Source organism: Alnus glutinosa, chromosome 9 (genome assembly GCF_958979055.1).
Source record: "Alnus glutinosa chromosome 9, dhAlnGlut1.1, whole genome shotgun sequence".
NCBI classification, from domain to species: domain Eukaryota; kingdom Viridiplantae; phylum Streptophyta; class Magnoliopsida; order Fagales; family Betulaceae; genus Alnus; species Alnus glutinosa.
Genome location: NC_084894.1, coordinates 10,862,842 through 10,877,963, shown reverse-complemented (window position 1 = coordinate 10,877,963; position 15,122 = coordinate 10,862,842). Strand labels below are relative to the sequence as shown.

The following is a 15,122-nucleotide window of genomic DNA, read 5'->3' as shown; positions in this document are numbered from 1 at the left end:
TACCAAACACTTGTTCGTCCCAGCTTTTTAAATTAGCCTTCAACGCCTTAAGCTTTTGAGCCAAGATGAAGCAAGGAGAGCCTTGAAAGCAATAAGACGACCACCATTGCCTCACCCTGTCTTCAAAACCATCAGCCTTAAACCACATATTCTCAAACTTGAAATGCCTTTTGCCACACACCCCCCCCCCCCCCCCCCCCCCGACTACAACCACAATCAAGGAGAATAAGGAAATGGTATGAGCACAGTCTTATGTAACCTCTTCTGGAAAATATTAGGATACTTAGCATCTCATTCCAAAAGAAACAAGAAATCTATCAATTCTTGACCAAGACGGGAATTCCCAATTATTAGACCATGTAAAAGACCCGCTACAAGGGGAAGATCTATGAGGCCCTACTCATAAATAAAATCAAAGTGACAATAACAAGCTTCCCACAATCCTTCACTAGGAAAGCGGGTGACATTGAAATCACCTCCAATGCACCACGGCATAACCCACCAACTAATTAGGCCAGCCAACTCCTCCCAAAGAGACCTAACGGTGTCAGAATTAGGCCCATAAACCCCAACAAAAGCCCAAGTAAAGCCATCTTCTACATCTCTAAATGAACAGGCAACAATAAACTTCCCCACACACTCCTCAATCTTCTCCACAACCCACCTATCCCACATAAGCAAAACTCCACCGGATGCCCTTCTTGAAGTGGAGCAACACCAATCCACATGTTGACATCCCCACAAGTTTCGCGCTAGAAATGAGCTCAAGTTTAGTTTCCTATAAACGATAATGTCGACCCTCCACTACCTAAGGAGATTTCTGACTCTCAAACGCTTGTCACCCTCATTCAACCCTCTCACATTCCAAGAAAGCAACTTAGGCTTCATGAAAAAACCACTTGCAACCCTCCCCTTATTCCTATCACGCCACACACTATCACTATTCGCATCATAATTAATGGAACAAGATAACATTCTTAGTTCTCTAATATCTTTCTCACCTAGGTTCGAACAAGAGCCCGATCCTTGCTCAAAATTGCTCGCTTCAATGGCCGCGAACAAGGCTAGGAGCTCCTCTTCAAATCCATCACACGAAAGCCTCACAAAATGGTTGATCTCCTTACTATCTGGAAAAACCAGGCTAAAGGCAACATCCCAGCTTTTTTCTTATTCTTTACTGCTAGACAGAAGTTCAACGGGGTGGGCTCCACCTCCGAGAACATATCCAGCTCCATACAAGGCCGGGTAACAATGGCGTCACACCTACCCACTCCCCCCGCACCAGCCCAATCCAACTCAGAAAACTCAATATCTTTATCCTTATTGTTCCCAGCACAACCACCTACATCGCCTCCAAGGGAAAAGAGAAACCCCCCTTGGCACAACAGCCCATTCTGGGTTAGCCAGCATATCACTTGACTTGGAAGAGAAAGCCTCTTCAAAAGGAAAATCTATGAAAAACCTAAAGGACTCCTTCACTTCAGAATCTACCCCGCCTCTAGACCTATAGCTACACAAGGGTTCCCCACTAAAAGCCCAGAAAAACAGGTACCAAATCAATCACCTCCCAGGGAAGTCTGGAGTGACCAACCTGGACCGAAGAGTTCTAGTCGTCAAAGGATTCTGTGACGTTTTCTCTTAGAACCAGCTCAGCAGCAACTACCGACGGTTTGTCCACCGAAGAGCCACATGCTGGCTGATGGGTTCCTACCACCGCCAAGACTATCGGAGGAATCTGCAGGCCTCGCTCTACAGTCAGCTTTGAGTTGACAACCACCGACGAGGCCCCCATTGCTCTGCTTAACTTATCAGAATAGGATCTCTCCAAACCCGAAACCAAACTTAATTCATAACCCGACTCAAGGCCCTCCCTAGCCCATTTCTTCAACATCCTCTATGGGCTTATGAAACGCACGTTTCGTGCTTTGAAAGGGCTTGAAAAAAATCTACTTAACGGCCTAGGCTTTTAAACTTAGAAGGGGCCTTAGAAATCTCTAGCCCAAATACATTCAGACCCTCATCAACGTGCCTCAAAGCCTAGTCCACCTTGTCTTTGAATTTTTCCAACTGCCATCTCCACAAACGAAGCGTACCACAATTAACCACCCCAGCACTCCTTTCCTCCTCATCACCTACTTCAGCACTAAAAGAGGAAGTAGCCGCACCTCGAGCAGAGCTCCTCTGACCCAACAAATTAGCAATAGCGGTCCTCGCAAGGGGCTCAAACCTTGCCTTACCCAGCGGTTCGAAGGGTTGAGGAACTCTCACCGCCTTCACCGACGCTGAGGAGTGCCCTTCCAACTGCCCGGTCTTTCCCACCACCTCCAAGAGAGATTTCCTGCCAACCCCTAACACCAACTACTTGCCCATGGACCCCGGATCATAGCCTGCCGCCTCATCTTCGATGAGTCACTGAAATAACGTCTCAAAACTCCTTGCCCATAGACCCTAAAAGAGGATCCCTAGAAACTCACCACCTTTCTTGTCTCAACGGGAAAGATTTTCCATCCCCGCCCTTCACGCCTCTTTGGAATTATGATGACACCTCTCTGGCCTCCCACTACATACTCTGCCGACACCAGATACCAGATTGATCTATTAGCCCCTCTCTAAACAATAAAAGTCTTATTCCCATACCTACACAAATTGATGAACTCTAGTACCTCTGGCTTACCAACCAAAGACAGAAAGACTCCACCGTGTTTTTAAGACTAAAAGCACTCCATTTACCCAACAGCACCACATGGACTAGCCATCGACTTCTCTCAACCAACCGAAGAAATGATCCCCCTTCATCCACCAAAAGCTCAAAAGCTATAGCCTCAACACAAAACCAACTCACATAGCCCATGGTCCACAATCTCCTCCGAATACGACAATCATCCAACCCCAGAGAGGAAAACAGAAGGAAGACAATATAAGAAGGTGTCGGCACGTGCCTACAAGCGCCAACAAGGGAGGGGAGTGGGGGGGAAGGGAAGAAAAGACTTAGTCAACATTTATTTTATGTGATTGTGTTTTTTATTGAATAAGTTTCTATTAAACGGAAAGACAACCCTTACCCAAGATAACCTTGTCATTCATATCATCAATTGAGAGGCCTTCAGGTGTGCTCTGGTCTAGTGTGTGACATGGACTCAAGTACATGTATCAAGTGTGGATATAATATATATCAAGGTATCGGACTCATCTAATGTTCAAAACATGATACACAAAGGTAAGGATCCACAAGTTGGGTACAATACATGAATATTCATTAACAGAACACAAAAATTGTACTAGACAACAAAAACAATCAAACAATTGACATGGTAGGCAAGTAAAATCCTAAATCGTTAATCTAGTACCCAGTTTCTTGAATATTCAAAACCCATATCACTTTTTTACCATCTAAATCAAAGGCTTATGAAATTTATTCATTTATTAAGTCAGAACATGATTTAAGTAGATACAACTCTGAAGAAAAAAGGGCGCGGGAGAATAAATGTAATAAGTTTAGCTACCATATCAAACCCAACTTCATTAAAATGTCCTTTTCATGAATCAAATCGGACAATACTTTTTCTGATTATATATTTCTTCTTGTGGTGCTCTATTGAGGTGTCGGGTTCCTATGGAGTAGGGGTTTGGAAATATATTAGGAAAGGGTGGGAGAAGTTTTGCAATTATGTTCGGTTTGTGGTAGGGGATGGATCATATATCAGTTTCTGGCATGATCGGTGGTGCGGGGAGATTTCTTTGAAGCTTTGTTTTCCAGTTCTGTATAGTCTTGTGAGGAACAAAGCGGCTATGGTGGTAGATAATATGGCTGTTCATAATGGCAATATTCATTGGAATGTTCTCTTTACGCGGCAATTACAGGACTGGGAGTTGGAGATGGTGCTCTCTTTCTTCGAGCGGTTGTACTCCACTCCGATTCGACAAGGAGAGGGTGACAAGTTAGTTTGGAACCTCTCTACAAGGAGCTATTTTGAAGTGAGGTCATATTATGAAGCACTTAGTCGGAAAGAAGGTCCATCATTCCCGTGGAAGAAGATATGGTGTGCTAAGGCTCCGACAAGGGTGGCATTCTTTGTATGGACTGCAGCTTTAGGAAAAATTTTGACTCATGACAATCTACGAAAGAGGAATATTGTGGTTATTGAGTGGTGTTGTATGTGTAAAAAGAAGGGGGAGTCTATTGATCATCTGTTACTTCATTGCGACACCGCCCGTGAGCTTTGGAGTTTTATGTTTTCTTTATTTGGAGTTGAATGGGTCATGCCACAATCGGTGATGGGTTTGTTGACTACTTGGGGTGCGTTTCGAGGGCATGGCCTAGCAAAAAATGTTTGGCGTTTAGTTCCTCATTGTGTTTTGTGGAGCATTTGGAGGGAGCGGAATGCGAGGCTTTTTGAAGATGTCGAGACTGTAATGGTAGTTTTAAGGAAGCGTCTTCTTAACACGCTATATCTATGGATAGCTCCCCATCTTTGCCACCTAGGTGTTTCTACTTTTGTAGACTTTCTTAATTTATTAGTTGTTCCTCCTGTTTAGGGGCTCTCTTGTATACTTCCCGTGTATTAGGGTTGCGCCCCTCTGCGCTTTTTATTGAATTTTAAATTACTTATCAAAAAAAAAAAATTTCATGAGAGATTGCATTGCAGATAGAGAAGGAGGTTCTGGCAATTGGGAAGGTCGGGATTGTTGAAGAGCAAGTGGCAGGGTTGAGTTCTCCGACTGGGCAGGACTCACGCACTGTAACAGGGTCTGAGTGGGTAGCGGAGAGGAAGGAGGAAGATTTTGTGGAGGAGATCGAAATGGAGGAACCTAGCTGTGAGGGGGTTAAGTCTACTGGACCGGTGGCAGAAAATGGAGTTTCGGGTCTTCTCAACCAAGGTATAGGGGAAGAAATGAGCCGTGTGGTTGTGGAAAAAAATATAGGAGAGTTGGGGATCAGTGGAGTTGTAATCGAAGAACCTGAGGGGGAAAAGGATAAAGTTTATCCGATTATTCCAGACCCGGTGTTCCAGCTTGAGCCTAGTCTGAGGCTTGAACTTAAGTCGGGAGGAAGGAAGGGAGTTGGATGGTTTGGGGGGGAGGAATCTTCTCATGCATGTATTTCTAGAGAGCCAGAGGGCTTAAAGGAGATGTCATCTGATGTTATTCAGTCCGGTTTCAGGCCTGAAATTGTGGAAGGTGGAGGAGGCGATGATGTGGAAGGTATTGGCCCGATTTCGGTTATACCTCTGGCAATGGAGATGGACAAGGATTCCAATTTGAATGTGTCTCCTAGATGGGTAATGAAGAGGGTGAAGGGATATTACAAATTAGTAGGAGTGTCATGTGACCAATTTGAAGATAAGTTGTTGGCAATTTTTTTTTTTTTTTTGATAAGTAAGAAGACTTTATTAATGAAATCGTAAGGCGCCCCTAGGTACACAGGCAGTATACAAGGAGAAACCTAAGTTAACCCACAAAAACCCATAAAAACCAACAAGAACCAAAACAATCCACACCCCACCCAAGAACAAACCCAACAAAGAACAAGGCAGCCCACCACCCACCACAGCACACAAACCTACTACAAGTGTGCCTTTCCATTTCTCCTCCTAGAGTGATTTTTCTCATCCCCATAATTAATGGAACTTTGTAGGTTTAGAAGCTCCCTTTTTCCTTTAGACTTTTGGCGCTCAATCATTTTCTCCCGCTGAAACTCTTCTTCCATGGCATCCCTAATTGCCAAGGCCTCCTCCCCAAAAGCCCCTTCCAGTGCCCAATCCAAGGGCAAGCCATCCCAATAATCTTCTTCCTCCTCCTCCCAAACTACAATCTCCCCGTTATGATCAGAATCGATGGGCCACCTCTGAGATTGAGAGATACCATTTCCCTCAATGGAACATGGAAAGATGCATCCACTCAAAGGAGAGGAGAGACCAATCGCCCCAACGTCCTTCACCTCACGCGGCAAAACGTGAGGGACAGAAACAATCGGGGGTAAATTGAGGAAACCCTTCTTAAAAAGCCCCTGATTAGCTGGGGTCTGGATCTTCTTTTTCGCACGAGACTCTCCACCCGTTTCCTTAAAAGGAATAGGATCTGCGGAAAGCTTTGAGGCTACCAAAGAATCAGCTAACAACCCATCATTCCATACCACTTTCTGCCTTGCCCTGATCTCCCTAGCCCTCCTGTAGTAATACTTAAAAGGACTGCTTAGCAAGAAGGGGGAGGAGGAAGATCGAAGCTTCTTCCCCAGCTCAGTGGCTCCTGAGAGAGAAGGAAAACCAGAGAGTTTTTCACCACTCAAAGACCCAGACGACGCCGGAGGAACAGAGGTCGCCGGCGACGGCAAATCCGCACTCGGCAGTGGAAAGACGAACGCAGTAGCCGGCTCAGAACAGTCTCCGCTCAAAAGGTCCCCACTGGGAACCACCATCTCCGACGAAACGACATTGCACAGCCCAGAAGAATCCACCGAAGTCGTCTCCGGCAACGACGACAGTGAAGAACTAGGTTTCGGCATGAAGCATCCCAAGCGCAAACCTTTCCGACACAGTCCATTCCTTGCAAGACGACCCAGTAGCTTGTTAACAGCCCGGCCCAAAGCCATGTTGGACCCTATGACCCGCTTACTCCACGTGCGCAACTTAGAGATTTCAAATTTCAAACTCGCACGTGGACGATAAGACTTACCCAGTGGACGGCGATGCTGGTCCTTACCCAAAGGATCGAACGGCTCCAAAGTAGAACAGTCCAATGCCGTCCTCAGATCTGCATCTAACACCCTCGCCGCCGGAAGAAAATTAGGCTCACAGTGAACCACTGGCACGACCTTACTCCCGGAAGAATTACCCCCCATGATAGGCCCCTTCTTCACGACATCGACCGAGCCTGCCTTCAACACCTCCACAAAGGAGGGCCCCTTCGAAAAGGGAACCAAACCCGGCCAAACCTCAATTTCCTTCCCCTTATTCTCCACCAGTTCATGCAAGGACCCATTCTCCCTGCCCACAGAAGCAGAGAAAAGAGCAGCGGACTTCCTCAGCTCTTCGGAGAATTTGATCCATCCCCACCCTCCACGTCCCTCAGGAATCAGGATAAACCCTTTCCGACCACCCATCCCGAAAGAAGCTGCTTCTAAGAAACGGCCGGCTTGGTTACACCCTCTCCGAGCGATCAGAACTCTCGAACCTTCCCTGAAAGATTTGATGAAAGCTTGATCTTCCGGAACACCCACAAGTGACTCCAACGTCGAAGCCAACCACTCAGAGCACGAGGGACTGATGAAAATTACGCCGGAGAAACTTTTTCTCTTCTCCCCCACCCTCATCGTCGACGCCCCATCCAGAACCGAGAAGACAAATGTCTTCGACTCCACGGTAAAACTAATCTCCATCTCAAAAAACAGCCGGAACCCAAGCGGCTGACCCAGAGGACGATCACATTTTCGACGGACAGGAGCCAACCCACCTGTAGACGCCCCTTCGCGAGCACCTAACGCTCAAGAAATAACCCCGCACAGCAACCGGATGTCTAGTTGTTGGCAATGTTTGAACAAATTGAAACCACGAGGACCCAATCCTTGGCTGATTCTTGGGCCATGGTCACCACAGCCTCAGGGGTGAAAGGTCAAAGGGAGATTAAGCAGCTGGACTGTTCCATTAACTATGATAAGAAAGGGGAGCAATCTAATAGAAGGAGAGGGAAGGGAAGGGGCGTGACGTGTGTTAATGAAGCCTAAAATACTATGTTGGAATGTAAGGGGGTTAAATGAGCTGGATAAAAGATTGCGTATTAAAGGGCTCATTAGAGATTGGAAGGTTGATGTGGTGTATTTGATGGAGACAAAAATGGAAGTCATTAATAGAGCGGTGGTTCGCAGTTTGTGGGGATGCCAACACGTGGATTGGTGTTATATAGGGGCTAGTGGGGCGTCAGGTGGAATTTTGATTATGTGGGATAGGAGGGTGGTGGAGAAGGTGGAGGAATATGTAGGACGGTATACCTTAGCTCTTTCTTTTCGTAACGCTGAGGATAATTTTTCGTGGGCGTTTGGAGGTGTGTATGGGCCTAATGATGATGGGGAGAGGAGGGTGTTGTGGGATGAGATGGCTGGTCTGATGAGTTGGTGGGATAGGCCGTGGTGTTTTGGGGGAGACTTCAATGTGGTGCGGTTTCTGAGTGAGCGATTGGGAGCAGGGGGTTTTACTGCAGCTATGGAAGACTTCTCAGAGTTCATTCATGAGCAGAGCTTGGTAGATATTCTTATGCATGGAGGGCAGTTTACTTGGTCCAATAGTCGGGTATGGTCTAAAATTGATAGGTTTTTGCTTTCTCCGGAGTGGGAAGAATATTACCCTGATGTGTCTCAACGACGATTACCTAGACTTTTATCGGACCATTTCCCTTTGCTGTTGGATCGAGGAACACATAGAGAAGAAAAAAGACATTTTAAATTTGAGAATATGTGGCTCAAGTCCGATGGTTTTGTGGAACAAGTGCAACAGTGGTGGGAGTCTTATGATTTCCAAGGCTTGCCAAGTTATGTGTTGGCGAAAAAGTTGAAAACTTTAAAGGTAGACTTGAAGAAGTGGAATGAAGAGGTTTTCGGTGATGTGGAGAAGAAGAAGAAGGAGTTATTGGGGTATTAAAGAGTTTGAGGGTTTAGGGGAGTCTCGGGGGCTTATGGAGGAGAGCAGGTACGGAAGTCTGACATGATCATGGAAATGGAAAAAACACTCCTGTTTGAGGAGATTAATTGGAGGCAAAAATCTCGGGCTTTGTGGCTTAAGGGGACAATAACACTAAATTTTTTCATAGGGTGGCAAATTCGCATCGGAGGTACAACCATGTGGGAGCTCTAAGGATTAATGGGGCTATGTCTATAGATCCGGTGGAGATTAAGGAGCACATTGTCAATTATTATGACATTTTGTACACCGAGCACAGTTCGTGGAGGCCTAGGGTGGATGGGATTTCTTTCTCTTCCATTGATGCGGATGAGTGCCTCTGGTTGGAACGTGTATTTGAGAAGCAAGATGTATGGGAGGTGGTGCGGGAGATAAACGGGGATAAAGCTCCGGGCCCAGATGGTTTCTCTATGGCTTTCTTTCAGAAATGTTGGGCTGTTCTCAAACAATATATTATGGCGGTTTTCTCAGAGTTTCATAATAGCTGCCAGTTCGAGAGGAGTTTAAATGCAACTTTCGTCTCCCTTATCCCTAAGAAGGTAGATGCAGAGGAGATTAAGGACTTTAGGCCTATCAACTTGGTGGGAGGGGCCTACAAAATGATTTCTAAGGTCCTTGCTAACAGGCTCAAATCGGTGTTGGGGAAATTAATTTCGAGCTCTCAGAATGCCTTCATTGGTGGTCGGCAAAATCCTGGACTCAGTTCTTATTGCCAATGAATGCCTGGATAGCCAGTTGCGGTCGGGGGAGGCAGGGTTATTATGCAAGTTGGATTTGGAGAAAGCATATGATCACGTGAACTGGGATTTTTTACTCTACATGCTTCAGAGGTGTGGGTTTGGGGAGAGGTGGAGGAAATGGATTAAATTTTGTGTTTCTTCTGTAAAATTTTCCATTTTGGTTAATGGTGCGCCGACAGGTTTCTTCCAGAGCTCAAGGGGGATTAGACAAGGTGATCCTCTTTCTCCTTTGCTGTTTGTGGTGGTTATGGAAGCGCTAAGTAGGATGTTGAAGGAGGCTATGCTCCAAGGCTTGTTGTCTGGTTTCTCAGTGGGTATCAGCGAGAATGAAACTTTAGTGGTGAATCATTTGTTGTTTGCTGATGATACATTAATTTTATGTGGGGTACAGGCTGAACATGTTCGAAATTTGAGGTGTACCTTCTTATGCTTCTAAGCGGTGTCAGGGTTGAGGATTAATCTTGGCAAATCCGAATTGGTCCCAATTGGTGAGGTGGATGATAGGGAGTCTTTGGCTCATATTCTGAGTTGTAGAATTGGGTCTTTGCCGATGACATATTTAGGTCTGCCGCTGGGGGAGTCATTTAAATCTCTTTCTATCTGGAATGGGGTTATTGAGAAGGTACAACGAAGGTTGGCTAGTTGGAAAAAGATCTGTCTATCCAAGGGTGGCAGGATGACGTTGATTCATAGTACACTGTTCAGCATTCCTACTTATTTTTTATCCTTGTTTCCCATTCCTGTAAGTATAGCCAAGAAATTGGAGCGGCTTCAAAGAGAGTTTCTATGGAGTGGTTTGGGGGATGAGACTAAATTTCATTTAGTCAATTGGAATCGGGTTTGTTCTCCAATCAAGGTAGGTGGATTGGGAGTTCGTAATATTATTAAGTTTAATCAAGCCTTACTGGGGAAGTGGATATGGAGGTTTTCGCAGGAACATGATGCTTTTTGGAGATTAGTGATTGAGGTGAAGTATGGGAGTGTGAGGGGAGGGTGGAGTTCTTTACCGGCGACGGGGTCTTATGGTGTGAGTGTTTGGAAGTTTATCCGAAGGGGGTGGGATAATTTAGCCAAGTACTTGCGTTTTGAGGTGGGCGAGGGGTCTCATATTCGCTTTTGGCATGATTTATGGTGTGGGAACAGGCCGCTCAAGCTTTGCTATCCAGTTTTGTACTCTATTGCTCGTTTTCCGGATGCTTGGGTGGTGGATAATTTGTCTGTGGTAGGAGGTGTGGCTCATTAGAATGTTCCATTTACGCGCTATGCTCAAGATTGGGAGGTGGAGATAGATATCCTTCTATGAACAATTATACTCTATTCGGATTCGGTATGGAAAGGTTGATAGGGTGGTATGGAATCTTTCTAAGAAGAGGAATTTTGAAGTGAAGACTTTTTATAAAGCATTAGTTGGTCACGAGGCGGCTTATTTCCCTTGGAAGGGAATATGGCGTGTTCAAGCTCCAAAGCGGGTGGCCTTTTTTGTTTGGACAGCAGCTTTAGAAAAGATTTTAACTCATGATAATTTACGTAGGCGTGGTATTGTGGTGGTAGAATGGTGTGTTATGTGTAAGAAGCATGGGGAATCCGTTGATCACATCCTTCTTCATTGTGACGTGGCGCGGGTTGTTTGGAATTACTTTTATAGCTTGTTTGGGGTGGAGTGGGTTATGCCTAGTAGTGTTTTGGATTTAATGAGTGGTTGGGGCACCTTGCTGGGTCGTGGTTCTGCTATCCGTAGTTGGAAACAGGTTCCTTTATGTGTTTTGTGGGGTTTGTGGTGTGAGAGAAATTCTAGGCTTTTTGAGGATGTGGAGGTTACAGTTGAGGCTATTTGTAGAAATGTGCTTCATATGTTATATCTGTGGGTGTCGGCGTATAGCCCGGATCGTATGTCGTTTGCTGATTTCTTACTTTCATGTTCGTTTATTTCCTCTGACTAGGGTCTCTTTTGTATACTTCTTGTGTACTAGGGTTGCGCCCCTTTGCGCTTTTTTATGAATTATTACTTATCAAAAAAAAAAAAAAGTCAATAGTTCAGTCAACAAAGCAACACCATATCTATTCAAGAAGTGTACATCAAATATAGAATACAGAACTAAAATAAGTATGAATTGTCTTGATATTCCTTTGTTTTATTGTATAAGCTCAAACCTCACATGCAAGGCATGTGATCAAAAAGGCTAGTATAACTAGAAGATTCCATGTAAAAGATGTAGAGCATATGAATGGAAGACAAGATAAAACAATAAAATAAATAAATAAATAAAAGGAATGCAATCAATAGCAAAAAAGATGATGGGGACATAAAAAAATGTTATACAGTATCCTCTATATTGTTACATAACCGAGCACTAAATAGCTAGTAAAGATATCAGCTTTATTAGATACTATATATACTCGCTTCAACCCATCAAAACACTCATGTTCTATAGAACTCAAGCCTCACAAGGCCAACATAGGTAGGGCCCAACTTTCCACTAATTAATGTGAATATGGCACAACCGAAGAATAGGAGTCTTATAAATGATTTCCTCACTGAACTTACATTAAGCATTTTCATCTTTCCTCTCGTATTATTTCAAATAACCAATATTCATTAAAAAAAAAAAAGGATATTTCAAATAACCAAACCAACTTACAATCAATATGCATCACAGCAAGGGTAGTAGACAAGCATGGTTAACCATCTTAACCTAATAAATGCACCAGGGTATCATCTCCTAACTGGTTTTGCAAATAAATGGCATACAAGTGGGTAAACTTCTGATTCACAAGCAAAACTACGAAAAGAAAAGAAAAAAAAAAAAGCTACCTAAGATTTAGATCAAACATAAAGGTTTAACCATTGACCCCATCCCCCTAATAAAATGTTATGTTACAAGGAATTACCGGGATGCGATTGTCAGAATTATCAAACACAATCTCCACGAACGCAGATAAAACTTGGTGCCCTGCACCTTCCTGTGCAATAACAATACAAATAATATTGTTAAGAAGTAAAATAATTGTTATTAAAATCACAACTCAGTATGATTACTTGAAAATGAACAAATATGTGGTGAAACATACATGGAGCAGTGCATGCCTATCTTCACTCCGCAGGTTATGGAAGAGATCGCTTAATACAAATCGTATCGCTACAAAAGATACACCAAATAGGAAACTTAATGTTATTTTCATCCCAACAAAATCATAGTTAACAAATAAAACAATGCAACCAAAAACAGGTCATGCTCACTTACCATGGAAAAAGTTTGTTTTTCCAGATCCATTGGCACCAACTGCAGAGCACATTGATCATATGGATTAAAAAATTTGTGGACATCATAAAAATACCTCATTTAAAAGAAGCAGAAGATATATGAATATTCCAATAGCACATAAACATTGTAATACACATTCTTTTAGATAGATATTTTTTTCTCTTTCTCATTGGTAAGTCACACGCATACCCAGTGAGTTTTAAACCCAAAGACCTCACCATCCACCTTATTATTACAAGGGAAGGATGAGACCATTCAAGCTGGAGCATTGGCTCTTTTAGATATATATTTAGTTATATTAGAAAAAGAAATACAAATGAGTAAAAGCACATTTCAAAGGAAGGACAGAATAATCACTCTATGCTTTAAAATGCTTTCTAAGACTCCTTGCTTGGCATGAAAACCCACCTACTATCCAGATAATCAATTTTCGCAAGAACTTGAAACTGTCCTACATAAAAGGTTTGATTTTTCTGTAAAGACACCAAGTGTTACCCTGAATTTAGCCTTTGCAGAGCAACTTTACTAAATTGTTTATACGAGACATCTCACAATATAACGGACGTTCTTCAAAATGAAACCAGACTAAAGATGCACCCAGAAGATCTTAAACAACAAAAGAAATCCACGTATACATTTTAAACATAATACATAAGTAACAATCATTGTGCATCTATATGGAAAATATTAAGCAGTTAGAAAAATGGCAAGTGGTTCAATTTAGCAACTTAATACATATACTAATCCCTTTTAAAAGACCTTAATTATTACATTTCTCCATATCATAAATAACTAGATGAATCTTAGAAACACAGAAATTTAAAACTTTTCTCACGGATTCGTCAACAGCAATATTAAACAAATATAGGAAATTATCATAAAGAAGGAACAACAACATTACCAACACAGTTAATTTTCGGACTGAAAGGCTCAGTAGCGATTTGCTCTCTGTAGCTCTTAAACCCTTCAATTACAACCTAAATTTGAAACCACATATATCAAAAATATCTAATAAATAATTAAATAAATAAACTGAAAGTGGCAAAAAAAAAAGAGATGACAAAACTTCATATAAGAATGACAACATTACCTGCTTTATGTACATGCTGAGACTACCAGATTATCCAACTTCTGTCCAAGAATGTGAAAGCATAACTATCAGGTAGCTGCTAATACTAATAACATAACTCAAAAGCATCTCCCAAGTCTCATAAACCATAAATTTAGCAATCTAACGGGAATGCTACAATTGAGTAGCATTTCAGATGTATTTCACTTGCTACTTCAGCACTAAAAAACATCAAATCACTTCCTAAATGCTCACCAAACAAGGTCCAAGTTTAAGGACCGTAGAATTATTATTCTGCACGCACTTTACATGCCATTTGACCACAACTGCCTTTAAAGACAGAGAAGTACTTCCAAAATATACCACCAAGCAATGTCCAAGACTGTCACTATTCGAGAGCATATCGAAATACTTTTCGTGCTTTTCAGAAACAAAACTCAAGGCATTCCAGCAATTATAGACCCCAAAGCACAGATATACTTCCGAAATGCTACACAAACCGAAACTAGGCAATTTTTGCTTCCGAACTAGAAACCCGTTCGACAGTGCAAATTGTGCAACCACACAAAGCTAGAACACCAGCAACGGTTACGGCTCTGAATTCAGAGCAAGAGCTGGTAATTGGATTCAACCCTAGCCTACTATGCTGAAAACGAAGCCTGTCTCCGAAAATTCGAATTTAAGAAAAAAGAAAAAGAAAAGGCGCGGAAGTGAGAGCAAAACAAGCTCAGAGTGGATTCTAGGGTTTCAGCAACTGCGAAGTTTCTACCGGAAGTGAGAGCAAACAAAGCTCAGAGTTGATTCTAGGGTTTTAGCAGCTGCAAAGTTTCTACTAGATTTCGCTTTGCATAGTTGAAGCTAAAAATTACAGTAGCAAAAGAGAATTCCGTGAGAAAAGGCTTACCAGATGAAGCTGAAGATCGAGCTCATGTACGCCGCAGAGAGAGCGAGAGAGAAATTGACTCGCAGTAGAGAAACGGAGGACAGACTTTAAGGTTGGGAAGTGTTTTGAGCAAGTTTCTGAAAGAAAGGGGAGGGGTGCGTAGGTTAAGGGCGGAGTGCACCCACGGTGAATTTTAGCGCCGGTACTTCAGTTGAGGTGGGCTTGGAGGTAAATTCTGGCGAATTAAGAAAAGTGAAAGGCGGCAAATTAGAAAACGTTATTGCATATGCTGAACAATCGGGAATCGTACGCAGGATTGCAACTTTGCGATGAAAGCGCTTCGGTCGTCGTGTTTGGGTTTTGGGCTATGCTATTCCACACCAAGGCCGATCAAACGACGTGAAAGTAGGGTTGGCAATTTTTGAAACGACATGAAAATACAAGGTTTGGGTTTGAGGTAATCGGGTTCGGGTTATAATCGGGTCAACCCAATTATAA

At 43.1% G+C, this 15,122-nt stretch overlaps 1 protein-coding gene across 3 annotated transcripts in view; it reads right to left on the bottom strand.

Annotated features, from left to right (window-relative positions):
* The window catches only part of LOC133877432 (structural maintenance of chromosomes protein 3), a 67,459-nt gene extending 52,563 nt beyond the window's left edge, over positions 1 to 14,896 (bottom strand). The window contains exons 1-6 of one of the 3 annotated variants that reach the window (XM_062315727.1): positions 14,646 to 14,896; positions 13,763 to 13,803; positions 13,574 to 13,649; positions 12,652 to 12,690; positions 12,479 to 12,546; positions 12,299 to 12,370 (exon numbers count right to left, since the gene is read on the bottom strand). In XM_062315727.1, the coding sequence (XP_062171711.1) occupies positions 12,299 to 12,370; positions 12,479 to 12,546; positions 12,652 to 12,690; positions 13,574 to 13,649; positions 13,763 to 13,777 (270 nt within the window). In that variant the 5' untranslated portion in view covers positions 13,778 to 13,803; positions 14,646 to 14,896. The remainder of the gene's footprint in view (positions 1 to 12,298; positions 12,371 to 12,478; positions 12,547 to 12,651; positions 12,691 to 13,573; positions 13,650 to 13,762; positions 13,804 to 14,645) is intronic. The other 2 variants (XM_062315726.1, XM_062315728.1) reach the window with 2 other exon arrangements.
* Between the last annotated feature and the right edge of the window lie 226 nt (positions 14,897 to 15,122).